At 43.4% G+C, this 22,478-nt stretch overlaps 13 protein-coding genes across 13 annotated transcripts; 5 read left to right on the top strand and 8 right to left on the bottom strand.

The window, feature by feature from the left end:
* Nucleotides 1–53: 53 nt before the first annotated feature.
* On the bottom strand, nt 54–1,652 carry OGAPODRAFT_13497 (uncharacterized protein; the record flags this gene model as incomplete). Its single annotated transcript, XM_018353369.1, has 1 exon — nt 54–1,652. The coding sequence occupies one exon, from the start codon at nt 1,650–1,652 to the stop codon at nt 54–56; it is 1,599 nt and encodes a 532-aa protein (XP_018211050.1).
* Nucleotides 1,653–4,056: 2,404 nt separating this feature from the next.
* OGAPODRAFT_16705 (uncharacterized protein) lies at nt 4,057–5,878 on the top strand (the record flags this gene model as incomplete). Its single annotated transcript, XM_018354612.1, has 1 exon — nt 4,057–5,878. One exon carries the CDS (start codon nt 4,060–4,062, stop codon nt 5,668–5,670), a length of 1,611 nt encoding a protein of 536 aa, XP_018211049.1. The 3' UTR covers nt 5,671–5,878.
* A 75-nt stretch (nt 5,879–5,953) lies between these two features.
* Nucleotides 5,954–7,336, top strand: OGAPODRAFT_76934 (repressible acid phosphatase; the record flags this gene model as incomplete). The annotated part of the gene is made up of 1 exon (XM_018356253.1): nt 5,954–7,336. The coding sequence occupies one exon, from the start codon at nt 5,954–5,956 to the stop codon at nt 7,280–7,282; it is 1,329 nt and encodes a 442-aa protein (XP_018211048.1). The 3' UTR covers nt 7,283–7,336.
* Nucleotides 7,337–7,403: 67 nt separating this feature from the next.
* On the bottom strand, nt 7,404–7,793 carry OGAPODRAFT_48718 (uncharacterized protein; the record flags this gene model as incomplete). Its single annotated transcript, XM_018355601.1, has 1 exon — nt 7,404–7,793. The coding sequence occupies one exon, from the start codon at nt 7,791–7,793 to the stop codon at nt 7,404–7,406; it is 390 nt and encodes a 129-aa protein (XP_018211047.1).
* Nucleotides 7,794–7,929: 136 nt separating this feature from the next.
* Nucleotides 7,930–8,889, bottom strand: OGAPODRAFT_82825 (uncharacterized protein; the record flags this gene model as incomplete). Its single annotated transcript, XM_018356648.1, has 1 exon — nt 7,930–8,889. One exon carries the CDS (start codon nt 8,887–8,889, stop codon nt 7,930–7,932), a length of 960 nt encoding a protein of 319 aa, XP_018211046.1.
* A 339-nt stretch (nt 8,890–9,228) lies between these two features.
* On the top strand, nt 9,229–10,962 carry OGAPODRAFT_8883 (uncharacterized protein; the record flags this gene model as incomplete). The annotated part of the gene is made up of 1 exon (XM_018356918.1): nt 9,229–10,962. One exon carries the CDS (start codon nt 9,229–9,231, stop codon nt 10,960–10,962), a length of 1,734 nt encoding a protein of 577 aa, XP_018211045.1.
* Nucleotides 10,963–11,008: 46 nt separating this feature from the next.
* OGAPODRAFT_101036 (uncharacterized protein) lies at nt 11,009–12,502 on the bottom strand (the record flags this gene model as incomplete). Its single annotated transcript, XM_018353014.1, has 1 exon — nt 11,009–12,502. One exon carries the CDS (start codon nt 12,500–12,502, stop codon nt 11,009–11,011), a length of 1,494 nt encoding a protein of 497 aa, XP_018211044.1.
* A 285-nt stretch (nt 12,503–12,787) lies between these two features.
* OGAPODRAFT_49322 (uncharacterized protein) lies at nt 12,788–13,828 on the bottom strand (the record flags this gene model as incomplete). Its single annotated transcript, XM_018355623.1, has 1 exon — nt 12,788–13,828. One exon carries the CDS (start codon nt 13,826–13,828, stop codon nt 12,788–12,790), a length of 1,041 nt encoding a protein of 346 aa, XP_018211043.1.
* Nucleotides 13,829–14,042: 214 nt separating this feature from the next.
* Nucleotides 14,043–15,687, top strand: OGAPODRAFT_94498 (uncharacterized protein; the record flags this gene model as incomplete). Its single annotated transcript, XM_018357548.1, has 2 exons — nt 14,043–14,065; nt 14,142–15,687. The coding sequence occupies 2 exons, from the start codon at nt 14,043–14,045 to the stop codon at nt 15,685–15,687; spliced, it is 1,569 nt and encodes a 522-aa protein (XP_018211042.1).
* Nucleotides 15,688–15,847: 160 nt separating this feature from the next.
* Nucleotides 15,848–17,482, bottom strand: OGAPODRAFT_48508 (uncharacterized protein; the record flags this gene model as incomplete). The annotated part of the gene is made up of 1 exon (XM_018355591.1): nt 15,848–17,482. One exon carries the CDS (start codon nt 17,480–17,482, stop codon nt 15,848–15,850), a length of 1,635 nt encoding a protein of 544 aa, XP_018211041.1.
* Nucleotides 17,483–17,730: 248 nt separating this feature from the next.
* Nucleotides 17,731–19,242, top strand: OGAPODRAFT_49303 (uncharacterized protein; the record flags this gene model as incomplete). The annotated part of the gene is made up of 1 exon (XM_018355621.1): nt 17,731–19,242. One exon carries the CDS (start codon nt 17,731–17,733, stop codon nt 19,240–19,242), a length of 1,512 nt encoding a protein of 503 aa, XP_018211040.1.
* Nucleotides 19,243–19,267: 25 nt separating this feature from the next.
* On the bottom strand, nt 19,268–20,539 carry OGAPODRAFT_76930 (uncharacterized protein; the record flags this gene model as incomplete). Its single annotated transcript, XM_018356252.1, has 1 exon — nt 19,268–20,539. One exon carries the CDS (start codon nt 20,537–20,539, stop codon nt 19,292–19,294), a length of 1,248 nt encoding a protein of 415 aa, XP_018211039.1. The 3' UTR covers nt 19,268–19,291.
* A 446-nt stretch (nt 20,540–20,985) lies between these two features.
* OGAPODRAFT_88811 (uncharacterized protein) lies at nt 20,986–22,365 on the bottom strand (the record flags this gene model as incomplete). Its single annotated transcript, XM_018356917.2, has 1 exon — nt 20,986–22,365. The coding sequence occupies exon 1, from the start codon at nt 22,324–22,326 to the stop codon at nt 20,986–20,988; it is 1,341 nt and encodes a 446-aa protein (XP_018211038.1). The 5' UTR covers nt 22,327–22,365.
* Nucleotides 22,366–22,478: the final 113 nt, after the last annotated feature.

Below are 22,478 nucleotides of genomic sequence, written 5' to 3'. Positions count from 1 at the left end.
TCCGGCGCCCAGTAGAGTGTGTCCCTCTCATACTTGTGTAGCACTTAGAGTCATCAACAAAAAATCTTATCCATGACTTTTGCAGTTTTGTTGTCATACTCTAGATCTTCTTCATCCTCAGGATATGAAAAGTCAATCTTGTCAAGTGGAATCTCTCTAAAGTCACGGGTCCACAGTTTATATCCGAGCCAGAAAACAAAATAAAGAATCAAAGAAATGTAAGCCGCAAAGAAGTTTTGTGTATCCCATGGTATGAAAGCAGTGAACCCCTGGGTAATGGCAACAAGAACAAGCATGAAACATGCAAATATAGCTGAGTAAGGCTGTAGTGGGGACTTGTATATCGGAATTGAACTTCTGTCAATTCCTTGTCTTTTTAGCCCGTAGTAATACCTTAGAAAGGCGTAGTTGATCAAAGCCCAACAAATGAATCCAAACTCAGTGACAAGATTCATGAGCCAATTGAAGACCTGTGCGGCAGTATTGTTCAAGGTGAGAAGTGCAAGAAGTCCAAACGCACCGTTGAAAAGAACAGAGTAGTAGGGAACGCCGTTTCTATTGGTCTTGATCAACCACTTGGGGCAGAAACCGTACTTGGTTCCATAGTAATAGGATCTTGAAGGAATATAAATTTGAGTGTTGGCAGCAGAGAATGCGGCAATTAAGATGCCACCATTGACAATTGATGGAAGGACCTTAACACCAGCATTTTCGACTGCAATCACAAATGGGGACTGGGCACCATTACCAGCACCAGCATTGATGGCGCTCAAAAGGTTGGGGTCGTTAGATGCAACCATAAGCGACACCATAAATAATGATAGCACGTTGAATGTCACAACACGAATTGCGACTGATTTCATCACAGCAGGTGCCAGCTTTCTAAAGTTGGGAGTTTCTCCACTTGCAAGTCCAATTGTTTCACTTCCTTGGTAACCAAAAGCAGCGTTCACCAGAACTCTCCAAACTCCAAGAAATTTTCCTACAGGCTTATCTGTAAGGTAATTAACAAACGGTCCAGGATTTCTCCAGTACTGGAAGCCTGTGGTTTTGTGCAAAGGATTGCCTCCACATGTAGCTATCAAGCAAAAGAAGATGCTGCCAACGAACAAAATCAATTTTATCATAGTGACCCAAAACTCAACTTCCCCGTATGCTCCAACATCCACTATGTTAACCATGATGATAATGAATGTGAATATGAGAACAGTCGCCCAATCAGGTAGCTTTTTATCAGTGTCCCAAAACCCGATAAGCAGGCATATTGAAGAGATCTCAGAAGGGAGCGTGAGACTAAAACTAAGAGCATTAGACCATGTGAAGGCAAACGCTGTGGACTTATCAATGAATCTTGCCATAATTTCGATAAAATTCCCCTCGCGGCCCAGATAAGCACACATCTCGGCGAGAGAAAAAATCGTGCACATTGTTATCACACCCATTAGGGCATACGAGATGAGCATACCCACAGGACCAGCAATTGCAAGAGCGCCTCCACTTCCAATGAGCAGTCCAACACCTAGAGATCCCCCGAGAGCTATGAAATTGACATGTCTCGGCTTTAGGTTTCTCTTCAGTCCTTGCTGCACAGACGAAACTGAAGAGGAGTCTGAATCCACAACTGTAACAACAGGCTGCTTTTGTTCTTTCATTGAAGGTCTTGAGTATTCAGGAACAAAAATGAAAACCTTGTTATTATTGTGAGAATCGAAAAAAAGCGACCATTTCAAATGCCGCTTAGAATTGACCTGGCCCCTTAAAAATCTTATCTATTGTTTCGAGACCGAAACTGGAAAAAAGATATGCATCCCTGATAAGCTTTGATAAAAAAAAATAACCGCTAGTGGTGTTGACCACTGTGGGTTTGCGTAAACTAGGCAATAATAACAACGTTTAGTTTACATCTAAGAGTGGTGCAACGCATCCTAATCAAAGCTTGCTGTTTAATTCAGCCCAAGAAACTGCATTTAGGACCATTTATCTTAAACTACAAAAATGGTTTCAGGTACCTTTGTCAGTGATTTCAAGAAAATCGAACACATTCACCCTTTTAAGTTCCAGTCCATAGTCTCCACATGTAATTTGGAGCACTCCAATTGCCAAAAAGTAGATGATTGGGTTTGAAGGTGAACCAATGACATTTTCATCGTATCAGGACACACTTACTTGAAATTTACTAAGGAGAAACCTGTCAAGGGGATATCGTACCAGAGCAGGAGATGTGATATCACGCAGATATCAAGACTTCTTCAGATTTTCGACTGCAGAGTGATCGGTGTGTAAAGTGTTTAAATTAGGGTTATTGATGTCACACTTTGGCACGACTTCCTGTTGCATCAGACCGGGGCAATGCGAGTTGCCCAGCCAAAACTTGCCACCTCGAAGGCAACTCGTATCTTGTCTGAGGATCCATTTTGGGGTCACTTAGGCAGTGCACATTTAAGCACTCTATATCTTTCATGAGTGAGGATTTATCAAGCAATTTGCTTGACCTCACTTATGATATTTTTGCACTCAAACTTAAGGCCGACGAAGAAGTCTCATGGCATTTTTGAACTTAATGTGCCTTCGCTAACTCCTTTTCAAATTGAACCCTTTTTTCTCTAGTAACCGCAATGGCCAATAGATGGATACAGCTTGTTTAGGGGTCACTGGCTTATGGTATATCAAATTGGACATCCGTGGCTCACTCCTGGGTGAGATCTCAGTTCGATGGTGTCAGTACATCCTATATGAGATAAGTTTGAGATTATGTTAAGCGTCCGAAATATATAGGAATCTGACCAAGTCACAGAAGACAAAAATGGGTTTCATTTTGAATTGACACAAAACAGATAGAATATCTTATTACCACGAACATGATGGAGAAAATCCTTCCTTCCATATCAACAGTACTCGAGGCAATCTAGAGATAGTGTATACAGAAATTGAGGCTTCTGTAACTACTCATGCAGACGCTTGAGAAGGGAGCAGGACATGGAAATCTTGATTTCAAAAGGTGATCTGGCGTATTTTGTGTCATCAAGAACTATGCTCACCCAGTTTTTGACTTCAATTGGGAGTTGTTGGCTAAGGTACTTTGGAGAGTTTAATGAATTGACTAAACACTAACAATACTACCTAATTGTTTCTATGAGGTTCAGATGCGGACAAAAGGCTACAGGTCACGGTCTCTGCGGAATTGAAATCGCCTAGTTGGAATTTTATTTCCATTGTAAACCTAAATAGGGGGTGAAAATTTTTGAGACCTATTTTTGCCAAGATTCGCTAATCAAGTTTTGCCCGTCAAATGCTGCTGAGTACAATCAAGGGGTGTTTTGCATAATGTGATTCAAACCCTTTGTTCGTATATGAATTAATTTCCATCCCCACATCTGGAGGCACCATTGAGCACTTCACAACCAGTCTGTTCACTGGCTCACAGTAGAGCAACAACGGACTTAGATTCTTGAGGAAAATCGGTATACCTGTTCAGCCACAATTAAATTCCTATCTTTCGGACTTGCTTCTCTCTTTTGAGGAACACGGGGTGTGGGTCTCCGATCATATTGCGATATAGCAGCCGCATCCACGATTCGCGTGTAGATTCCTTATTGGTGAACACGGCTTTACTCCCGGCTCATTTGCCGGCTTGTGGACCCTCTCAGTTGTGGCTTTTCAAAAATGATGATGTTTTTTTCAGGATTGATCCCATTTTTGCAGTTTGGTTAGTGGTTTAAGATGGCAGATTCCGCAAAAAAAAATTTCAAGAGTTGCTGACTTAAAATTGCTGCTTTCAGCCGAATCAAGTGCAGTAGAGGAGTTGTCCCGAGTTTGGCAACTACTCAGGTAATGTAGTTTCCTGACAGCTGACGGGGCGTATTTTCTTTCTCTCAGATTCGGGTCTGCCAGCGCTGTACGCACGGCAGTGCAGAAGGTTTTTTTTTTTTTGGCTTTTTTTTTCATTCATCCGTTTTAAGCAATTCTTCTCCGTGGTGTGATGCGAGCCACACCTTTGTTTCCGCCCATCGCTAGGGTAGTATATAATGCGCTTTCGATCTGCTAGAATTGTACTTCAAAATGTCTAAGGAGACTTCTAGCTCACGCACAGCTTCTGTAACACAGGTTCTTTCAGATGGCGAAAAAGTGCCCGCTGTCGTGGACCAAAAAAATGCGGACGGCACATTAGCGTTCCTTGAACTCCACGATGAGGACTTCAAGAATTCACCGCTCACAGATGAAGAGGACTCCCGTATGACGAAAAAGGTTTTGATCGCCGTTATTTCTCTGGTCTCTATCATCAACACAATGCTGTATATTGACAAGGCTACCTTATCTTATGCGTCAATTCTCGGATTATATGAGTCAACAGGAATCGGAACTACGGAGTACGACGACTTGAACTCAATTTTCTATACTGGGTACACTGTGGGCCAGGCCTTGAACTTCGTGTTGCAGAAGGTCAATCAAAGGTACTTCCTGACGGTTACACTCTTTGTTTGGGCCATCTTGGTTTTCTGCCACTGTGCCGCTTACAACTTTGTGGGCTTGATTTTCCTCCGCTTGCTGCTTGGTGTCACAGAGAGTGTGGTTGTGCCCGCATTGGAAGTGACTATGCTTCAATTCTTTACTCCGCAACAAAGAGCAACTATCCAGCCTATTTTCTGGGTTAGCTGTGTTGGTCCTCCAAATATTATTGCAGGTTTCATTGCCTATGGAGTTCTGTACGCAACAGGAACCATTCCGCCATGGAAGATTTTCATGATCATTCTTGGTGGTATGACATTAATCGTTACTGCAGTGTGCTGGATTTGGTATCCTGCTGATCCTACGACAGCAAAGTTCCTCACGACGAGAGAGAAATATTTCCTCATCAAAAAAGTTCACGCTACAAGCTCTTCGTCTATTACGCAAACTGTGATTAAACGCGATCAAATTGTCGAATGTCTTCGTGACCCTCTTTCGTGGCTCTTTTCCCTTGCAATGTTTTTGATCATGTTATCGAATAACCTTGCATACCAGCAAAATCTGCTTTATGTCGGTTTGGGTGTGTCCAACTTGGGCTCCACTCTTGTCAGCGTTGCCGGAGCAGGATTTTCTTGGGCTTATATGATATTTGGATCCGTCTTCATCTACTACTTCCCCAACCAAAGCCATTGGGCCACTTTCTTGGGTTGCGTGCCGGCGGTAGCTAGTGGTATAGCTATGGTGACAATTCCTTGGAGCAACAAGCTCGCATTGCTTGCGATGCTGGTGCTTGCAGGAAACACATTTGCGCTGGCCTACATTGTAATCTTGGGATGGAGTACTGCTGCCGCCAGTGGTAACACCAAACGTTATGTCAGACATTTGATGCTTATGGTGTCTTACGGTGTTTCGAACATTATTTCGCCACAACTTTGGAAGGGCAACCAGGGATATTCTGACCATGGCACGGGCCCACGTTACTATGCTGCATGGACTATCCAAATTGTGCTCTCTTGGTTTGGAACAACCGTGGTTGCGTTCGTGATTCACTACATCCTAAAAGCTAGAAATAAGGAGAGACTAGCAGCAAGAGATGATGACAGCGTCAAGGGAGTTGTTTTGGTGAAAGACCCAGAGACAGGCAAGACAATTGAAGAGGCAGTCGACATTGCTAATCTCGATCTCACCGATCTCCAAAACAAAAACTTTATATATCCTCTATGATCGCCAATCGTCAGACATACCCAGACTTGAGCGAGAGTTCGTTTACGGTTATAATATGCAAGCTGCAGGAAGCACGAGCACTTTCGAGGCAGTATAGAGAGAGATCGGGAGATTGTAGAGCAGTTTTGGGCCAGAACGGGCTTAATTCATCACACGTGCTAAAAATTATTGTGGTCTACAATACTGCATGCAATATATTCACCCGGAATAGTAATTGTAAAATAAAAAATAATCCTTGATACTCCGCTATAAATATGGTCAATCTACCTCACTCTTGACCTCAATGTTTTCCTTTGCAACGACACTTACTCTTGGTGCCATTGTGGTCAATGGCCTCATTTTGCACCCTGGCTACGACCAGGTTGCCACAGACCAGTACAACTTACTAAAGTTCATGGTCGGCGCTGGTCCCTTTGTTGAGCATAGTGGGTTTGGCATTCCACTTGATACTCCTCCTCATTGTGAAATTGAACAGGCTCAATTATTCATGCGACACGGGGAAAGATTCCCGACTGAAAGCTCTGGAAAGCAATATAAGAAATTTTATGAGAGACTCAAGAAGGCCAACGTTATCGACTACAAAGGACCTCTAGCCTTTGTCGAGGATCTGGAGTACTTTGTTCCAGACAGCGATAATTATGAACTTGAAACTACAAGGGGCCTGTACTCTGGCCTACTCAATGCCTTCAAGTTTGGTACCTATCTTAGGGAAAGATATGACTCGTTAGTGAATACAAGCGAAGTTCTACCTATATTTGCAGCAAGCGAGGACAGGGTTGTGGACACCGCAAGATCTTTTGGTCGTGGATTTTTTGGGCCGGATTATGGAAAAGGTTGCTCAATCCAAGTCATCAACGAAACAGATACCAGCAAAGGAGCAAATGCCCTGACCACCAAGGACAATTGTCCAACATATAACTCTTCTTTTTTCGATTATTCGTTTGGTGATGAGATTTTCCAAAGAGAAGCAGACAGATTAAATGAATTATCTCCCGGCTTCAACATCACCGCTGACGACATTACCACCATGGGAACCTATTGTGCTTACGAAACGAATGTCAAAGGGCATTCGAGCTTCTGCGATGCTCTTTCGAGAGAGGCATTTATTGCTCTGCAATACAATAACGATGTCACCAAGTTCTATGAGTTTGGTCCTGGCTATAACATGAGCGCCGTGGCCGGCGGTGTCTATGCCAATGCTACCGCCAAGTTGCTGCAAGAAGACGGCAAACTTTGGCTTTCCTTTTCCCACGACAACGACTTACTGAACTATATCACTGCTCTTGGACTCATCACCGATACCGAGTTGGGAACAGAAGACGTGGATTTCCACAGAAGTTTCAAAACCTCTGAGCTCGTTCCTCAAGGAGCCAGACTGATTATCGAGAAACTTAACTGTTCTGACACCTCTTTTGTGAGAACCATTCTAAATGACAAGGTGTATCCTGTTCCAGGATGCTCTTCAGGACCGGGTTACTCTTGTCCACTAGAGGATTACCTTGACATTATCACTCCAGAGGTTGACTATGCCTCCGCCTGTGAGCTTCCAGACGATGCCCCTAAGGAAATTAGCTTTTACTGGGACTGGAAGCCGACCTTTGAAAACAACTAGATATCAATGCAGAGGGCTGGGTCTGCGGCCTACATTCTGTAGCACTTTAGATGATACGCAATTGAAGTTCTTGAACAAAAACTATCGTCTGATATTCAAGAGTAGGGTTTTACCTATTAATCTATAGCTTAGAGCCTCTCTGGTTGTAGCTGGCAACACACTCCAGTTCGACTTTCACTTGCTTGTTAGGGAATCCCACAACGACACAAGATCTGGAAGGCATATGAGGGAAGAAGTCTTTGTACACAGAGTTGATAGTGGCAGCATCCTTAGGATCCGCAATAAACAAAAGGACCTTCAAAACTTGAGAAAGAGAGGAATCGGAAGCATGGAGCACTTTTTCCAGTTTTTGGATAGCCAGTTTCGTCTGTTCAGCTACATCCGATGGAAACGTCCCGTCTGGTTTACTACCGACATTTCCGGATGTAAATACGTGGCCGTTACTTTTGTAAGCTGGTGAAAGTAACGGATTACCTTTAGCTTGTAGCTTTTCCCAAGAAACCTGCTGCATGAAAGCAAAATAATTTGAATATCGAGTAAAACGGAAAAGTTTTTTAAACGTCGGATGAAACCAATTTCCTAAATCAGCTTATCTGAAAAGATATTTGATAAAATAAAAAATGCTTCGTATCTAAAGATAAATTATATTAGGTAACATTCTGCAGCCTCTCGAAGTTTTTCCTCATAGCCTCTTCAATAAATTCTTTTCCGGTCACTGGGGGGTATTTTTTCAGAGGTCCCTGAATGACAACATCTGTATTAGCCTGGTTGAAGTATGCAATGGTGTAGCGGTCTCCTTGGTTTTCGTCTGGAGTGGGAAGTCGAACTCTGTGAAAGTTAGATTTCAAAATATCGTCTGACCAGGACATCAACATATCGCCAATGTTAATCACAATATCGCCCGTTTTTGATGGAACGGGTGTCCATTTGTCTGAGTAGCCAAAATCTGTATGAGCTTCACGGCCAGGACAAACTTCTAGACCATGGTCGCCAGTGCGTTGAAACAAAAGAGTCAAACAATCAAAATCCGTGTGGGGTCCTGCTCTCCAGAAATTCCCGTCAAACTTCTTGCCGCTGGTATCAAAGTAGTGCAGGAGTCTCAAAGTCGTCTGGGCTGTATCGGAACTGATGATGTGGGCTTTTGTGAAAAAGTCCGTAGGATATCCTAAAGCCTCGGCAAATAACTCCATCACAAAGTCGCTTAGATGCTGGCATTTTTCCATGAAAGCTTTTGTTTTCTCTCTCCACTCCTTGCCCACGTCTTCTTCAGCTGGCCAGTTTTGATTGATTCTGTGATACTGTAGTTGCAAAGATTCTTTTTGATCTGCAGTGCCGGTCGAAGGTCTTATTTGAGAGCAAGACTCGAATCCCGAGTTCAGCAACTTAATATGAGGTGTTTTCATTTTGACGTCATGGGAAAGGCCAAAAAACTTTTGAGATAATCGGAACATCTCTTCAATGTCCTCTCGCGATGGACAATCCTGTTCACACAGAGTGAAAAAGCCAATATTTTTGGCGGCATAAAAAAGTTGCTCCTTGATCTCCTCTCTTCGCTTGTCTTTATCCTTTAGGCTTATCTTAGGTATGGTCCGTTCAATGTAAGTCATACTCTCGAATGTGGTCAGGAATTATTGAAGCAAGAATTTTACCCTCTTTTATACGATCACTTATCAGCGACCAAATCTGTTAACCGACTCGGGCCGACTCCTCGGGCCGCATGGAGTTAAAAAAAAAAAGATTTAATCTAGGTGAAACTATAACTAATGGGTCCAATCAGATCAAAAACAGCATGTCAAAAATGCCGTTCCTTGAAACATAAATGCGACTTCAGGTATCCTAGGTGCTCAAGATGTGATCGTCTTGGCGTGGAATGTATGGTTCTTGACTCGTCGACCAGGCAGCTGAGACCAAGATCCGATTACCCAGATGTGTTTCGCCCTCTCCCAATGGAAGAGCCGTCCATCAAAATGCTTGAAAAAAGAATAGATCTCCTCGAGGAAAGACTGGCAAAGTATGAGAGCATGTTTGAGAGCCTTAGTGCTGTGAATGGTTCATCTGCAGCGTCTATGGCTCACTTAACTGTGCTCTCCATGATCCCGTTTAGAAACAGCTCTCCAACGGTGGACAACGAATTCACAAAAATCTCCATTTATGGCAAAATCGACTCGAATCAGCACCTAGACAGATCGGAGCCGCTTCCATCCTCAATGGCTGAATGCGAGCAGCTGATCTCCAACTACTACCAAATAGCCTGGATACAGCATCCAATAGTAGAAGACGAAACCGTTTTGTACAAATTGAGCTCCAAGCATTATCAATCTCCTGAAAACCTGTCCCACTGGGAGCTTTTTGTTCTTTATATATCTATTGCCATTGGAACCGCAATTACAGGCGACATGAGCGATAAATCTCAAAGTTATTATCTGAGCTCCATCGTGCAACTAAAGATTTTCTTAGCCAAAATTACCTCCCCAGTACCAGACAACCGTGATATCAGCTCCCAAATGCAAATTCTACAATCTCTTCTCTTGATATGTTGCTTTGGTCTTTTAAAACCTGTTTCCCCAGGAATATGGTATGTCATTGCGAATGCAATGAGATTATGTATTGACATGGATTTGCATGAGGAGCATGTGGTGAAAAACATTGGGAGCAGCTATTACAGGAGGCTATTCTGGTGCTGCTATGCGCTCGATCGACAAATATGCTGTTATGTCAATAAACCCTTCAGTTTAAATGATACTGACATTACAACCAATTTTGACGAAGTGTCCGTGGATGATCGCAGGCTTGCCATTTCGTCACTATTTTTCAAAATTCGAAAACTACAGTCAATGATTCAACAGTTTAGCAGCAAAAAAGCTGTGTCAAATATGAACAACTCCGCTATGAACTGGAGACATGAAATGCATGTGGAGTTGAACTCATGGCTTGTTCAGGCTCTACAATTTGAAAGGAAAACAGATTCAGCTGTAAAGCAGGCCTTCATATCTTCCAAGAATTTCCTCATTCTAACTTACTTCCAGCAATTACAGAGACTTTACAGGCCAGACAATATGTCCCCCGAGTGTCTCACAGTCGATGAGTTTATGGCTTTGTTCGAGAGCAGTACTAAGATTATAGCCACTTACGAGGTTCTGAGCCATACCCGAAGCATCAACTATCGATACTTGTCTGTCTACTCCATTTATCAATCAGGGCTGACGGTACTTTATTGTTTTATAAATTGTGCACAACTCCGACTATTCGCAGACACAGTTGAGAAGCTCGAACATACCATGGCGATAACCAAAGACCTACTTCGAAAACTGGAGATCCATTGTCCGCCAGCGCGGAGCGCCATTCAAACTCTAGAGACAGTACATCGCGACACGGCTGAGCAAGTTATCAGGAAAGGAAATTTAGAAAACAAATACCTCTTTGATCGCGGGTCGCATTATGGACCGTTTGACCCAAATTCTATCTCACTTCTATCTCATAATGGAGCGATTCCATTGATAGAAAACAAAGCAGTCACACAGGAGGTGCCGGACATCCCTAAATTTGGCTTGAACGCAACCAGTAATGACTCCGCCTTACGAAGTATCCGAACCTTAAAATTATTTCAGGATTCTGCGAAGGACTCATGGGAATCGCTATTTGAGGAGCCATTTAATCTGAAAGAGCTGATGTTTGACTGAGTGTTCACTCAACAAGAAAAGCTAGCATTGTTTTGATATTTATAGACTAAACAGAACGTTGTTTCGACGGTTCAAATGGAAGCAGGGCCGATATTATACCCAAAGATCCAATGATTCCTCCACAAACCCAAATTGGGATCGAAGAACCTGATTTTTGTCCATACCAGTAAGTGACTGGCGAGAAAGCCCCAGAGACTCTTGCAGCCACCAAAGCAAGCCCGACACCCGTACCCCGGGCTTGTGCTGGAAGCACCTCTGGCGTGTAAGCATACAAGCATCCATAGTAAATGTTGATGAAGAAGTAAGTAGCAGAACTGAATCCTGCGTCTCCTGACGCTGTCCGCACAGTTGTGTAACCAAATAGAATTGCCATGGTAGCCAATGCTCCAAAACTCATCGTATACCTTCTACCGACCCTCGGCAGAAGAATGATATATCCTGCAACTATAGGACCAAAAATACCCACAAAGTTCGCCAAAGACGAGTTTCTGTAGACAATGTAGGTAGAGCTTCCCGTATCTCCTCCATGAGAAGCAATATAGATATAGAGGAAGTTGTAGAAAACACTGTAGGAAATACCAATGAAGAGCCATGAGAGTAAAATTAAGCTTGTGGACCATGCGTTAATCTTATCTTGGTACAGAATTTTGCAGTGGTGACGGACGATCGAGAGAATTTTCTTCGGATCCCACCCGTCTTCAGAGGCTGTGTAGTATTCAGAGGAAATATCACCACACTCCTGAAGTTGTTCCAATGTCAAAGAGCATTTGCGATTGTATTTTCTGGCAAGTTTCTGCAAATTCTCAACTGCTTCAGCATCTCTTCCAACAGACACCAAGAATTTAGGAGTTTCGTCAAGCTTAAACCAGAAGAGACAAAGCAAGCCAGAGGCCAGAACAATTGCACTGTTGACATACCAGGTGTATCTCCATCCTCTGTTGATGCTTGAAGGGCAGTAATCAGCGCTGCTACAGGAGAAGTTTGGCAGAAACGCCCAGGCTAAAAGGTTGGTAGTTGTTTGACCGACTCCCCACCATGCTGCCATGACAGTGTTCAAGTACTGGTACTTGAATGGGAGATACTCCAAAAACACAGCAACGTCCATTGCCAAGTTTCCACCCGCACTGAAGTTAGCAAGAGCCACAAAAATGCAGTAGGTGGACATAGAACTCATGCCGCCGGCCAAAAATCCAAACATGGAAGTCAGAAGCAAAGAGCTGTTGAAACATAATCTTCTTCCAATAAGGTCGCCACCGAAACCCCAGAAAATAGATCCAATAATCAATCCAGCATACGCAATTTCAGTGTCGATAGGAAATGCAGTTCCAAACTGATACGCGACATATTTATGGACAGAAGACTGAATCATTTCCATTTGTGAGTCGACAGAATACCCATATCCTGCGATGCAGAACAGTTTTGCGTGGTACCAAGTAAATCCAATTTCATCGATCGCGTTGTTGATGAGATACATTTTCTTGGACAAAACCGCATCTTTCTTTTCAACGGCCACATTATCCACTTTGCTGATCTCTGGCATAAGGCCGCTCTCCAGAGATGTTGCAGCATCTTGGCTGACATGAGCAGGTGTCTTTTCCTCGGTCGTCATTTCCTGAAATTTTAATAATTGGACGCTAAAAATACCACCTCGACCTTTTTCGGCGCACTTTGATGACCTTATTATATATTCGCGTTATCGCTTATCGGACAATATTTTTATCATGCATATTGTTTGAAAAAGTATTACTTCGACTTATATTTACCTGATTCGGCCGCAATACCCGGTTCTTTTCTATTTTATTATTCTGATAACAAACTTTCCCCGCTATAACGCCGCCATGCTTCCCCGTTGCGCTTTGATAAGCAATCTGACCGCATCGTGGGCCATGCCCCATCCTCCCTGATATCCATATCCGGAAGCCCCGTAATTATGGATAACGAGTTTTTCATCTTCGACTTCCTCGACCTCAATCCGAGGCCCACCATGACGCGAAGGTCTAAGTCCTGCAGCCACTCTCACCACATCCAGAGGTTTATCCAGAATTTGTGGCGCCATCTCGGTTGCCCTCTTAATGATATCCTCGGTTTCGTGCTTGAAGGTGTCACCAGTGCTGATACCTTTTTGCAAAAATCCTCCCATCACAAGCTCTCCATTAGAGTTTGGCCGAGGAATTATGTAAGTAGCCGATTCGTTTGTCCACAAACACATGTTGAATTGAATATGTGGAGCCTTAATGACCACAACTTGCCCACGCGTAGGATACACATTGGTGTCCTTCACGCCGCCCAGAGTTATTGCACCAATTCCGGTACAATTGAAAACTATTTTAGTATTTGGTGATAAAAAGGCCTGCGACAAGTGTTCGAGTTTCTTCTTGATGATAGTCACGCCAAGCTTTTCCAAGAAACTAACCAAATTCTGCAGGAACAGTGGACAGTTAAAGTTCCAGGTGGTATAGCTAATCCCAAAAACAATTCCCTTAGGCAGCGCACTCTTATCGAGAATGCGGAAGTCTTTCACGTACTCCTTTAGCGACTCCATTTTCTTCGCAGGAGGATATTTGTGGAAGTAGTCTGTAGCTGGTCTCATGTCCAGACCACATGATGGACCGCCCAGCTTTTTTTGGATCTCAGCCAGATGGGTGTACGTATAACGATCATAGGAAAGAGACTTCTTGTCGCCTGGACTAATGCAGGAAAAATTACCACCTGCCCAGGGAGAGGTGTAGTTAATGCTCTGATCGCCTGGAATGTGCGCCGCAGCTATGGTTATATGTTTGGGACTGACACCAGCTTCATATACCAGCGAGTATGCCGTGTACAGGCCAACTATTCCAGCTCCGACAACAACGTACGTATCACTCATGATGTGGTAAAACTAGATTTTTAGACTCACTTTTATTAGCTGTGGGTGCGGTGATAAAAATCAAATTTGTCGGCCGCATATTTTTGGTGGTAATCATTCGATTTTTTTTACGACCGCACTCTCGCCAAGCAATGATTATCACTAGAAAACGGCTGATAAGTTCTTGCAAGCCGTGCTATCTCTCAAAGAGGAAATGTGGAAAAGAAAAACCAGCATGTCGACGATGTGCACGTTTGGGTAAAACCTGTGAATATTTTACGAAGGAGCAGATTATAGAGCGAACTTACAATAGAAAATATACGAGCCAGCCTAGAAATAAAAAACAGTATGATTTGGAGGTTGAGAGGCTGGATTCTAATACACAGCTTGTTCCTGAAGCAAGGACTTTGGAGAAAAGGAATTTCAACTTAATCATAAGCTCTACAGGCGAGTATTCGAAGTATTTCTCGCTTTTCTTTTTCCCGTTTGCCGAAAAGGAATCCAATGTCAATACCATCGTTGGCCTTAGTCATGATGACCATGACCAGTGTGTTGTTTTCGATTTTACAAGACCTGTCAAACCTTTATCTGGCGTCCGCGACCTGGTGGAGCGACTCCCATCTCGAGAGGATTGCAACTTTCTTGTCTGGTATTTTTTCGAAAACATTCATCCATATATACCCATAGTGGATCAAGAGGAGTTTTTCATCCACTACGGGCAGTTGTGGAATACGCAGGAGAAATACAAAGATCTCAATGGACTTCTCGAAATTTTAGCAGTGTTATTTAGTAGCTCACTGGTGAATCAGCTGTCCAATATGTTTCATTACGGAAGCATGCAACATATTAGTGACAAGGTGGATTTTGAGAATGTCAAACTCAACAGCTTCCGTGCCATTGAAAATATCAAGCATTGGATAAGCATAATGAACTCCCCATCAATGTCATCTCTTGTCGCGGCCACCCTTATCTATTATGTTGGCTCGCTAAATTGCATTGGGAAGAACAGTGAAATAGCATCTCTCAGCCGTTTGTGTCAGATAGCCGGTCTGCACAGAAATTTTTCGGCTCAGTCGTCTGGAAGCTCCCTAAGATACATCCTTTACAGTTTCATTTCGTACATGGATTCACTGTCATCCTACTACAGTGGACTGCCTCCAACTATGCACCGAGATTTCTGCGAGACCTACAAAAATCTTCCAACTGATTTAGATCACCATTCACTGGTCTACTTATCCATACAGTTTCACAATGGGATTCTTTGGGGAGACGTTATCGCGGAAATGAATAAGATTCGAGTTACCACTCAGAGTGAATATGATTCTATATTTGAACGCTTTGTGGATACACAACGGCTAGTTAACAGCTTAAACCACAGACTTTTGACAGAATTCAATCTTGATCCAATCTATGCAAAATGGCTAGTCACCGAGGGAAGACTTGGGATCCGCAAATCAGCTTTACTCATAAATATATTGAGGGATTCCGTCATGTCTTCAGAAGACTCTTTGGATGATCCTAGCTACAGTCTCCTGCTTCAGTCGTTGCTGCTGGTTAATGAGTCTATCATGAAAATTGAGTTGGGCCTTAGATGTAAGCCTGCGTGCTTGTGGGTAATCAGGAACTCATACCCATTCCAAGCCTTGACCATAATTCTGAAGCATATCCAGCAGCACCCTAATCAAGGGGTTAATTTTCGCATGCTTCCTGTCGACGAAGAGTACACTGTAGATGAGTTGTTTGATTATTTAAATGGTGATATCAGGGCGCCACTAGTGAGGAAATGCATCCAGTCGCTAGAAAAGATCAAGATATTGTGGCCGGCTGTTTTGCTCACAAGATTTGACGGGGTGATCAAGGTTAAAAATGAGGTACTATGAACTAAATGATAATATAACTGATTATATCGTTATTCACTGTGCTCATGCGTCGTAGGAATACACTTGATGAAACTTCACTAGCAAAGTACAGACTGGTCGACGCTCTTACTATTTCCTATACTGGAATATTTTCAACTTTAATTATGACAATTAATTAAATCTATGTTGTGCACTCAATCTGCTTATCATAAACAGCAGTTGCAACCTTGACTCCCCAGTCCCAATCTGGATCCTCAACGTACTCCGCCTGGCCGTCTCTTTTGAGAAGCCTGATTTTTTTGGCATCAAAGGATGGCCACTCTGTGATGTCCTGTTCAAAGTTCACAAATTGAAGATACGGTTGCAGCCATTTATTGATCACAAGCCTTTCAGGTTCGGTGTACCCCTCTCGCAAACAGTAAAACCAGAGATGCGCATCACATGCGTGAGGAACGTTCAAGTCTGGACTGATGTGCTGGTCGAGCCATTTAGCACGGAAGCTAATTCTGTATCTGTAAATGTTTTTTTCCGGATATCCATTCTGGACCAGAGAGTTGATATATCCTCTGGCAGAGGCATAAACTTGACCGTCCGAAATGATAGCACCATAAACTTTTCTCAGATCCTCTTTGAAGTCAGGGGAGTTTTCATCGAGCTTTTCAGCGCCGTATAAATCCATCAGAGTAGGAACCACAACTTTTGGATAATAGTTCTCAACTTGAAGAGGAAGTTCTGAAACGCTTTGGGGGGTATTGAGGTAGGAGTACTTGACCAATTCATTGTCAACCTCGCCAATCAAAATTCTGACTCCTTTTTGAGCAAGCATTTTAGCGTGTTTCCCTGAACGAATGTCTTTGATAAGATCTGGTGAAATAAAATGGCCATCAGTGACAGCTCTGAAGGTATGCAATGAAAGAGTAGGAATGAAATCCTCAATAAAGCCAGTATCTATAGATCTGAGCTTTTGTAATTTTTCTGCAGACGATGCATTTGGATCAATGCCCAACTTCTCGATTATTTCGTCAAACTGATTCTGCACTTCAGCAATTGTCTTTGGCTGAATATAGACCATGTTAGAGAAGAACATAGCCTGCTTAATAATTTGTTCAGCCTCTGGATGGTACAACTCATAGGCAAGTTGGAAGAACGCAGAGTACGCCCCGGCCGAGATACCTCCAACTGTGATCTTGTCTGGGTTTCCTCCAAAGTGCTTGATGTTCTTGTATGTCCATTCAATGGCCAGTCTCTGATCCCAAAATCCCTGATTAGAGCATTTTGCATCCTCTTCCAGTAGTTCTTTGGACGACAAGAAACCAAACATGTTGAGTCTGTACCCAGGAGCCACTAAGATAAATTTCTGAGTGAAGTCTTCGTCGTCAAACATCTCATGGACGTTGAACATTTCATTGTTAGGAGTAGAATACTGAAGAAATCCACCGTGGATATAAATTAAAACCGGCCACCCATCTTTTGGTTTGTACTTGTCCGAAGCAGGAACCCAGATATTGGAGTACAAGATGTTTTCCTCCGTTGGCGACTTAGTATATCTAAATTGAGGGTGAGGAACTGATGGTTGAGGACATTTAAGACCAAAATCCTTGTAGTCCCCAGTGTAATCATAGTCTGAAGGAAGGGGCTCAGGGAGCTTAAATCTGTTCTCGGGAGTGCTAGGCTTAGCAAATGGAACCTTTGCAAACCGATGAACGGAAGAATTGCCTGTTCTAGGCGCCTTGAAAGTGTATCCGGTCAAAGTTCCATGCCCCGGAATAGCGACGCTGTAAGGTGTTGTACCCTGTGTTGAAACTTGTTGACCCATGGCTAGAAGATGGGAAAAGATCCGCTATATTTATAATGTGCAAAATACAAAATAGGAAATTGTGACGATATCTTTGGAGGGTGCGGTCGAGAAATCTCAGCCGCTTGGACAAAAATTTCAGTGACTGATAACAACTTATCGGATGCAAAGAATAAGCCTGGATCAAGCATATATAACGCTCTTTATTCTCCAGATAAGATTAAAATATGACTGACGACTATTCCAAGAAATCTGAATCTGTTGGGGTGATGGAAGTCGAAAACGGCCAGCCATTAACGACGATCATCTCCCCAAGAGGAAAGATTGTCCAAATCACTGACGATGTTGACCAGGCTATGGATTTGGCCCAGGAGGCCGACCACCAAGTATTTTCTGAACAGGAAGACAGAAAATTACTCTTCAAGCTTGACTGCATCGTCCTTCCTCTTTTCTCGTTTCTGTACATGATCCAGTTCATGGACAAGACGTCGATCGGATTTGCAGCAGTCATGGGGATACAGACTGATTACAACATGGAGGGACAGATGTACTCATGGACCAACTCTTGCTTCTATCTTGGATATTTGTGTGCGGCGCCGTTTTCTGCGATTCTTTTACAAAAATTACCGATTATCAAGGCAGTTAGCACTTTTATTGTCATCTGGGGAATTATACAATGTTTGCATGTTAGTGCAAAGTCCTACGCTACGTTTGTTCTTCTTAGAACATTGCTTGGAGCCCTTGAGTCTTTTGTGTCTCCCATCTTTGTTGTGATACTTAACCAGTACTACAGACACACTGAACATTTTGGCCGGACCGCAATTTTCTATGGATTCAATGGTCTCGGCACTGTTGTCCTTTCTGGCATTTCCTATGGCCTTTTTGAAAGATCTGGACAATACACCATGAAGGCTTATAAGGTGTTGTTCATGATTATTGGTATGGCCACTATTGTGAACGGACTGTTGATCATGCTAATCATGCCAGATACTCCAGCACAGGCCAGATTCTTGACTCACAGAGAAAAGCTCAATGTGGTGGAGAGAATCAGAGGAAACAATCAAGGGTTTGGTAACAGGCATTTCAAGAAGCACCAGCTGATCGAATGTGTCACGGACGTGAGAACCTGGATCTATTTTGCCATTGGAATTCTAGTGGCCATCCCCAACGGAGGTATCAGTGGGTTTGGAACTATTTTGCTCAAGTCCATGGGATATTCCTCCATCCGGTCCTTGCTGATTAAGGCACCTCTGGGAGGTGTGGAGTGCGTGGGTCTTATTGCTTTGAGATACCTATCCATCTTCATCAAGAAAAGAATGATTTTGGGTATTTCGTACATGGTGCTGGTCGTGATCGCATCTTGTCTGCTTGCCTTTGCTGCACAGGAAAAAGCACAGCTTGCTGGCTACTACCTGCTCGGAGTGGCTCCTGTTGGTATCATTTTGGTCACGTCATGTGTCACCTCCAACACTGCTGGACACACCAAAAAGCTCGTCGCAAATGCCATCTCGCTTGTTGGCTACTCATGCGGAAATATCATTGGGCCTCAAACTTTCCAGTCCTCAGACGCACCACACTATCCAAAGGCCAAGGCAACTGTTGTTGGATGCTACTGTGGAGCAATTGTACTGATGATCGTACTCACAGTGCTAAATGTCACAGAGAATCGTCGCAGAGATAAGCAAAGAGAGAAAATGGGTGACAAGTATAAGCCAGTTGAGAACATGGAGTTTGCCGATTTGACGGACGGTCAAAACCCAGAGTTCCGTTATCGTATATAATATTTATCGCGCCTCGTTAATTATTGTGGTATCGGTGTCTTGGTACCAGCTAAAACATCACCAACCCTGGAAACTCGTAATACCTGACCGCCGCCCAGTTCACAAAGTTGCCATCCAGTGAATCCCGCTCCCAAATTCTCATCAGCAGCATCTCAAATCGCTGAATGTAAGGAAACTTTAGCGTTCCGCTGATATTCCTCATCCTCTTCAATATCACTCTACGGTCATCCTCCCGACTAGCCACAGAGCCAGCAAGTATGAGAGGAACCATTAGTCCACTTTCCAGCTGTGATCCTTCAGGAATAGATTCTATAGCTTGCAAAATGTTCACCAAACATCCCTTGGGCCTTGAGTCATCCCTGTTGTATCCGTAGCGTATCTGATGCAGCCGCAAGAAGCAAGCCCACTGCAATGCCAGCGCATACTGTGTTCTCTGAAAATCTGAGATGTTTTCAAAATTAATTTCCTCAGGGACATCCCAATTTTGCAACTTCATCTCTATCTCGCTGGCAAACCGATCGAACTCGATATCGTACTTGCTGTCTCTTCCGCGCAACTTGCGGAGACTTGCTAGGGCAGATATCTTGCCCATAATTTTGAATATATCACCTGCAATGCCAAATTTAAACCCGAGCTCGATTTTGAGTATATTGGAAGTGTCGCTGTCACTCAACAGCGACGAAACAAATCGAGAATTTATTTCTGTGTTCGACAGTAAACTCTCATCCACTAGGCCTTCAATGTCAAACTCTTCAAGGGATTCAGATATGTTGTAGCTGGTTTCAAATTGGTTCATCTGCTGCATTTCGATATATGGCGGGTTGCATGTGCTCAAGCTTGACACAAAATCCAGATAACAAAAGAGCTGGACGCTAATCAGTTTTAGCTGATCGTCTTTGTCATTTGTTAGAGACAAGATTCCACCACATCTTTCAAGTATTCTATAAGCACGTTGCAGCAACTGAAACCAATCAAGACTATCTCCAACAAGAATTTCCATCATCACAGACAACAGCACAGAAAGAAGCTCTATCTCATCTGAACACTGGGGATATTCCGAAAGTTTTGAGCGAGCCCGATAGGTGATGGAATCTCGATAGGCCGGATTGAGCTCACGAACGGAGGACAGCTCATGGTCTAACTTGCAAGAGCGATGAGTGGCGGCGATCCCCAAAATAGGGTTTCTGACCTGTTGATACAGGAATGCCAGGTTCACAACCTGCTTGAGGAAGACATGAGCGTGGTTTTTTGCGAACAATATTGGTGCCACATCGTTGACAAAATATTTCATGTACATTTTTTCCGCTTCCTTGAGCTCATCGAAGGAATCGATTTCCTTCGTTAGCAATATTTCAGCAGAAGTAGTGGTGCCAGCCTCTCCACTGCACTTCAGACCAAGACGCAAGCACAGCTTACATGGCCAAGTCTCATTTTCACATTTGCGCTTTCTTTGCTTGCAAGTCAAACACCCATTCTTGTTGTATTTTCGCGGTTTCTGTGGTTTATCGCTCATCGGCTTTGGCGGTCTTCCTATCTTCTTTGCTGGCCGCTGATTGGTGCAAGTCCATCCGTTTCGAAAGCACCGATCACATGGATTGCCTCCCAAGCAGACCTGCTTTGAAGCATGACACCAGTCACAAGCTCGTTTCTTTGGAGCTACAGTCATGTTATATTTTCGAACTTTAATTATTTTACTGATAAGCGAATCTTATAATTTGCACAGCCCGGCACGCGGCAATAGTCTCAATATAAGTATCTAAAAGAACGATTCTCAAAGTCGGTTTTGTTGAGGTAAGCGGCTGCGACATCCTCATCCATGGCTCTTTTCGGCTCTTTACTTCTTCTCTTGTTTCTCAAAAAGTAGACTAGGTTGATCAGGGCGGCGATCACTATGGTAGCAGCTTGCGTTGCAAGCATGCTGACTTTCGCCGGAATGTAGTCCGGATAGTCGTCTGCTCTGTACGACTGCGGTCCTAGAATATTAGCTAGGCCAAAACCAAACATGACGGCAACATTGAAGCAAATCTTCTTTGTATGTCCGGCAACACAGTTACCAACCCACGCATATATAATCGCCAATGGAGCAACAATGGTGTTGATCATGTATATTCCAACAAGAAGTCCAGCTTGGTTGGATTTTGGCAAGAAGGAAAGCAGGGCACCTCCGCAAACTGCAGGGACACAGAGAATCATGATCGACAGTCCTCTAGGAAATCCTTTCATAATGAAGAAAGTTGAGAGGAGCGTAGAGGCGATCGAGACGACTCCTGGCGGCATGTTCAAAAGCGCAGCCTGCTTTGAGGTGAATCCAAACGAAAGAATGTCAACCGAAGAAAACGTTGTAATAGTGTTGGAAGAAAATGAAATGGTGCAAGCGATAATGAAGAACAGGTACAGCGTGATGTCATTTAGAGCTTCCCAGACCTGCGATTTCACAAACTTCTTGCTCTGCACACCAATTTTTGTTTCGCTGAGTTTTATGAGCAGAGCATATTTTTCGTCTTGAGTTAAAAATTTGCATTCGACAGGGTTGACAGGCAGGTAGAAGTGGGCGGCGAATCCCACCAGAAGATTGCCGAAACCGATCACCAGGAACATAATTTTCCATCCTTTGAACGGTGCCAAAGTGGAGATCTGTTGGAAAATAAAAGAAATAAGTCCTCCGATAATTTGACCAGCTCCCAAACCACAGTACCAGATTCCCGTTCTGAAAGCTGCCTGACCCCTGGTGTACCAGGACGCGGTGATAAGAACCAAGCAAGGTGCAATGGCAGCTTCCGAGCAGCCCAAAAGAACTCTCACGGTAATCATACCAGCAAAATTAGACGTCGCGCTGCTGCACATGCAAAGCACACCCCATATCATGACGTTGACGGCCAAAACTCTTGTAGGCGAGATTTTCTGGATGAAGAAGCCCTGTATTGGCTCAAAAATAAGGAAACCAACGAAAAAATACGTTGCAAGGTCGGAAAACTGGTTACCGACGAGGCCGAGGTCTTTTCTCAAACCCATAATATTGGCGTAATTTAAAGCGACTTTGTCGATAAATTGACAGGTGTAACACAGAAACATGATCAACATCATCTGCTTGTCAATTTTTCTTGTGATGGCATTCAGATCCACGTTAGCCAGCGACGAAAGTCCATTTTTCTCGTACTCCCTTATAAATCCGAGAGTGATGTCTTGGTTCTCATCTGCAAATATGTTACTCTGCGCACTCAACACCGAGGTTATTG

This window comes from Ogataea polymorpha (genome assembly GCF_001664045.1).
Source record: "Ogataea polymorpha strain NCYC 495 leu1.1 chromosome Unknown OGAPOscaffold_4, whole genome shotgun sequence".
In the NCBI taxonomy this organism is placed as follows: domain Eukaryota; kingdom Fungi; phylum Ascomycota; class Pichiomycetes; order Pichiales; family Pichiaceae; genus Ogataea; species Ogataea polymorpha.
Note: the sequence above shows the minus strand (reverse complement) of the source record. Positions and strands in the feature narration are given on the sequence as shown.